Here is a 6,000-nt window from a genome sequence, read left to right as displayed (position 1 = left end):
CGTGGCCACCAAACACTCTTCAAGAAATAGCCTTGAAGTCCCACAAAGCTACTGAAGCATGTGTTTTTTAGAATCTTGACTGGATCGTGGTTAGGTCCTTCCCAACACTGATGTCCTAGAAGCTTGGGAGCACCAAGCTTCTCAAGGTCATCTTGTGACATTGCTCCACAGAAGGGTTTTTTCTGTTTTGTGGAGATTTCCCTTCTGTCATTCATCACCACACCTCTGTTCTCAAATGTTCTCCACCAAACTCCCTTGAAATTGAACGATGTCTCAGGAGATAGGCGCAGGGGCACACCCACGTTGGAGGGAGGGGAAGCGCCAGTGCCCTGCGCTGGAATCTGCAGCCCAGCTGTGTGTAGGTGCTGTCTCCACCCTCCCTGCCGCGTCCCCCCATCCGTCCAGCCCACCCCCACAGTCTCCCTAGGGCTCTGGGGTGCAGTGCAGGCTCTCATCCACCATGCGGGGGCGCATGGCTGCCAGCAGCCCCAGCCGAGCCAGCCCAGCAGAGAGACAAAGCTGCTTTCTCCTCCCATCCTTACATCAACGCTGGGGGGACCCCAAGGCACCTGGAGTCACAGGTCAGCTGCCAGGGTTCATCCCTGTCAGGGGCTGCCCTGTGGCCACCAGATCACACGCCGCCCCCTGTGGCCAGCAGGGGGCAGCACACTGGGGCTGGCAGACCACGGGGACTGCTTGGAGAAGGATCCCCAAAGAGGGACAGTGAGGGAAAGGGAAGGACACAGGGACACAACCAAGAGCCCCGGGGCCCACCCTCCTGAAGTAGGAGGCAGTGAAACCCCCAACAGGTCTCAGCATTCGGTCATCTCAGCCTTTATTCAAGCCAGACGCGTCTGGAAGTTGTACAATGAGGCCACGGGGGTGGGGAGCCCCCCGCTGTGGAAGCGTGGAAAGCGCCGTGGGTTCCTTCCTGGCAGAGCAGGAGTCTGAGGTGTGGGTTCAACAGTCCACCCCTACTATTGTCCATGGTCCACGCAAACAGGCTCCTCTTGGGACGTCCCCACTGGTGAGGGTTTCTGTGGGGCAGGAGGATTTATGATCAAATTAGCCACTCGATGACACAGCCCGGACCCTGGAAATCACCCAGGTCACTCTCGTCCCTGCAGAAGATGGTTCAATACTCAATTATCGCTCTTCCGGGGCTTTGCAGGCCATAACAAAATGCCAGCTGAACAGTGAGGACCCAGGCCATCAAACAGAACACCGTCCCCTGCGCATGTGGTGGGCCACGCCTTAGGACGAGGAGCTGCCGCCACACCTGTAAAGGACACAAGTGGCTGCTCAGTGGGAGGATCGGCTCCAGGTCCACGAGAACGAGGGGCGTAACCCGTTCGTGCTTCATTTCTCTTTATTCTTAGAAAAAGATGGACTTGGCGTCCTGGGACAACATGATCCAGGAGTGGGGGAGGCTGGGGACGGTGGCACAGGCCCACTACCACCCCTGCCCAGATGGGAAAAGGTGTTTTATGAGCAAGCGGTTGACCCTGGGCTGGGGACGGAACCCGGGTGCTGCAGCCCTTTTTATTTCTTACTTTGAGGCAGGGTCTCACTAAGTTGCCCCGGCTGGCCCTGAACTCGCAATCCCTGGGTGTGCACCACTGCACCTGGCTTGATCCTCCCTGAAAGCATCCATGACACCTGCAAAGGTGGTGAGATGGGGGTGGGGAAGTGACACGTGGGTGGAGACTTGGGGGATTCTGGGAATTTTCCAGGAGTCGGGGGGCAGAGTCAGAAGGAGAGGAAACGTTCCCAGCAGAGGGGACATCATGGGTGAGCCTGTAGGAACCTGAGCTTAAGTGTTCAGTGTCAGCCAAGTCACTGCCGCCTGTGCAGGAGTCCAGGCCAGCTAGAGCCTCCTCATGGCTGCAGAAGAGGGCACCAGGCCCCCGGGAACAGTCCACATCAGTGACCCCTGTAGCATCTGGACACCTACCACATTACCTTTAGCCAACGCCTTTCCCCAATCCCTGGTGGACTGGCCAGCTGCCCCAAGTCTCTGTGCAACCCCTGAGGTGGCACTGGCCCCTTCGGAGCCTTGCTCAATTCAAGAGATAACAAGACCCCAAGAGACACATGTGATTGAGCTCGGTGACCTGTGGGGGTTCAGGCCCACTCTAATCTGCAAAGCTAACGAGCTGTACTTCAAAAGGGAGGCGTAGAACGTAGCAGCTGCACTTCCCAAGGCTGTATAACAAGAGCTCCAGAGCTTGTGCTCCGGAGGGGATGGCCTCTCTGACTGCACTGGACTCATAGCGCCTCAGCCCCAGCCCACGCTGTAAGTAGCATTTTGTGAGGGTCTGGTCCCTTCGCACCAGGAGATGTGAGCTGCTTCAGCAAATGGACAGCGTTCCTCAAATGAAGAGGCTGTTGTTGGAGCAGCTTTTGGGCTTCACCCTACACCCGGTGTTCCCAAAGAGACCTTAATGTATAATGGGGCAGAAACCTGTTGGAGGATGCAGCATCCGTGACCCCAGAAATAGACCCTGCCTGCCTGCTGGGGAGAGCTGAGAAGGATGGCACTTCTTTCCACTCTTGCTAAGAAGATGCCACCATGTCATCAAGATTGTCCCTGGCCTTCAGCGGGTGGTATGAGAATCAGTAGTTCCCCTCTCTGTGTGGTCAACGACAGTTGGTTAGAAATGACCACCAAAATCAGTGTTATACTGGGAAAGTCACACGGTCCCTCCACCAAAATGGTACTATTGCTTAGGACAGTTACAGAGAGTCTATTGCTTTATAAAATGGATCTCTAAAACCATTAAATAGTAGGGGATAGGAAAGGTAGCAGAATACAACAATTACTAATAGGGCATTATGTAAAATTGTGGATGTGTAACCGACATGATTCTGCAATCTGCATTTGGGGTAAAATTGGGGGTTCATAACCCACTTCAATCTAATGTATGAAATATGATATGTCAAGAGCTTTGTAATGTTGTGAACAACCAATAAAAAAAAAACAAAAAAAATAATAAATAAATAAAACCATTAAATAAAGCTTTGTGCACCGTAATTACCCCGATAGGGATTTCCACCACTCAAACCTAACTAACCATATGATGAAATAATTGGCGTGCGGTTGGGATGTTATATTTCACACATGTTAGAGGCTCTAGAATGTTCGTCTCATGTCCTACCACTCACAGGGGTATCTGTGTGGCACTGCTGCACTGTGTCTTCACACCCCCAATTCTGTTACCCTTTGTCAAAACTTTCCTCAGGAAATGGAGCCGAGAACTCAGTGGACAGACTACAGGGACATCAAGAATGAGACCTTGCTCCAGAGAAGAGACAGAAAAGGATCCAGGGTTCAGAGAGGACACGGGCCGTCACTTCCTGTACAGAGCTTGTCCCGGGCAGAAAGGGTCTAGGGAAAGCATGAGCATCCAAAGGGGTCAAGTTCACCTGGAGGCATGAAGAGGCAGGGTCAGAAAGATGAGAATAGGCAAGCTCCTCCTGGAACCTTGGCCCCCCAAAAGGCAGAAGTTCCTATAAGGACCAGGCTAGAGGCAAGAAAAACTACGTCTTTTGCTTGGTTCCTTAACGGCACCCCAACCTCGCTCTCCCGGGGTCTTCCCACATCCCATCCTCTGCCTGCGGAAACGACAGAGGAAGTGGGGTGAGGGGGGAGTGAGCTGGTTCCATTGTGACCAGCTCCACGCCTTGCTGTAGTGTGTGCTGATGACCGTCTTGCCCGCATGCTCTCGACGGCCGAGCAGGCCAAGCCCGGGGAGACCCCAGGAAAGGCGTGTGGGGGAAGGAGAGTCGGCTCTGAAGCCCCCGCCCCACAGCAGGCAGAAGGGTGGCAACCACCAAGGGCACCTCTGGCTCCAACACGGCGCCTCGTGGAGCCCCGCGCCCCAGAGTTCTCGGAGTCCGCTCACCAGTCCCTGGAGCAGACCTTCCCTGGGCAGTCCAGCTGTTCCAGGTGTTCCACACAGGCCTGCCCGCGGGAAGCTCGAGTTCCAGAGAGAAGGGAGGGATGAGAAGAAGGAAGCAGGTGGACGGGGTCCATGAGATGGGACAGCATCTCGGGCAGCCACACCGAGAGGCAGAGCTACTGAGAGTCAGCGGCCAGGAAGGCCCCTCCGTGGAGCCGGGGACAGAGAAAGAGCAGAGGAGTGAAGGGTATGGCCTTCCAGGAAGTGGGGACAAGGGGAAGTGGCCACTTCCTCCTCACCCTGCTCACCCAGGGACATTGAAGACCAGAGAGTAGTGGCCACCTGCTGCCAAGATCCCTCTGGAATGTGAGTGGCCTCTATTCACATCTGGTTCATTAGGGAAGTCCAATGGGTGGGCCACACGTGCCCACCAAGAGTCCAGAGGGCCCGGAGTCAGTGGGCACTGGCAGACGTGCAGCCCCAGCCAGCTGGCTGCTCAGGGAGGCCTTGGGAAGTGAGAAGAGGAAGAAGGGGAGGAACAGCACCCCCACCGGCCCATTTGTTAAAGGCTCAGTCCTCAATCTGTGATGCTTTGGACACAGGAGACCCTTTAAGAGGTGGGAGCTCAGTGGGAGGGCTTCAGGTCACTGAGGTCTATCTTCCAAGGGAGATGTCAGACACCAGTCTCTTCCTCTCTTTTGCCCCTGGCAACGAAAAGTCTTGCTTTATTCCACCACACACTTCCACCATAACATGCTCCCTCATGATAGGCTCAAAGAAATCAGGCCAATCATGAACTGGAACCTCCAAAACTGTGAGCCAAAATAAACCTTTTTTCTTTATAAGTTGATTGTCTCAGGTATTTGTTACAGTAATGGAAAGCTGACTTATACACTTGACATCTGCTTCTGTAGTTCTCCCCACCTGCAGGGCTCATCACCTCAGAGGGAAGCGCCCAAACCCACAAGGTGTGTTGCTAAAAGAGTGCTGAAACAGAAGCAAACGACAAACCGCAAACATCTTCAAACATCTAGAACTGCAAATGGATGATGTCAGCCCCAAATCAGCCTGTTCCTGCCTGCACGGGAGCCTGAGAGGAGCTGCTGAGTCACTCGGGAAGGCCCTCCCACTCTGAACCAGCAGCCTCCAGTTCATGAACTTTCTAATTGGGAGCCAAGCAACAAGCCATCTCTCAGTGGAACAGGACACTTTGTGCAGGGCTGACGGGTTTCTATACTAGCACATCAGACCAGCCAGGCCGTCAATCAGAAGCGTCGACTCCTTCAATGTCTCCAGACTTGTGAACCTGACATTCACCAAGCCCGGGTCTGGAGCTGGCTCTGTCTTGACGCTAGAGCCGGGTCGGCCCAGCACACCAGGACCCCTGAGATGAAGGGTGGCCCGCTGGCTTACTGCCCGGGACGCAGAGGCCCGTGTTCTCAGTCAGACACTCTCCTGGCCCCCAGAAGCAGGGCCTCCCTCTTGTCCTTGGGCTTGACTTTCTGGTGTGAGAGTCACAGGCGCACTGCAAGATCAAGGAGACCAGCAGGGTGGAAGAAGGGGGTCAGGGAAGGAGGAAGTGAGGGGAAGGGGCGGTGAATTGATTAAATTATGGTTTTACATATGCACAGTGGGACCCACCATTCTGAATAATTAATGCACCAATAAAATAAAATAAAAAGATTAAGGAGGCAGATGCCACTCCCTAGTGCCCACCCAGCGGTAGCCTTTCCTGGCCATCCTCCCCCAGGCCCACTGCCCACCCTGTCCTTGACACTCTTCTTGGCTGTGCATTCAGGTTAGACTTTCCCGGGCTGCAGACCTGGCCTGAGCACTCTAGTTTGGCTGTGAATCTGGACTCTGGGTGTGATTCTACCTAACAGCCCGCGGAGCAGCGCCCACAGTCCCGCCCGAGCTGAGAGCAAGTTTCCCTTGCATGCAGGCTGCATCCTCTCGGGTACCGAAGTCTTCTTTGGAGACCTGCCCTCTGCCCACCCCTCCCCTGCTCCCCCCGCCTCCACCCTGAACACTTGTCACTAAGGAGCAAAAGGAGAAACAATTCCAACAGCAGCAGCAGCAGCAGCAAAGACCCAAACTA

The 6,000-nt window shown here is 54.7% G+C and overlaps 1 protein-coding gene across 1 annotated transcript in view; it reads right to left on the bottom strand.

Moving 5' to 3' along the window:
• Positions 1-1,127: 1,127 nt before the first annotated feature.
• Positions 1,128-6,000, bottom strand: part of BUB3 (BUB3 mitotic checkpoint protein) — a 165,442-nt gene continuing 160,569 nt past the window's right edge. The window contains exon 9 of the mRNA XM_081268002.1: positions 1,128-1,279. Within this exon, the coding sequence (XP_081124128.1) occupies positions 1,143-1,279 (137 nt within the window). The 3' untranslated portion in view covers positions 1,128-1,142. The remainder of the gene's footprint in view (positions 1,280-6,000) is intronic.

This window comes from Spermophilus citellus (assembly GCF_964194105.1).
Source record: "Spermophilus citellus genome assembly, chromosome: 15".
Taxonomy (NCBI): Eukaryota; Metazoa; Chordata; class Mammalia; order Rodentia; family Sciuridae; genus Spermophilus; species Spermophilus citellus.
This window is presented reverse-complemented; position numbering and strand designations above follow the sequence as displayed.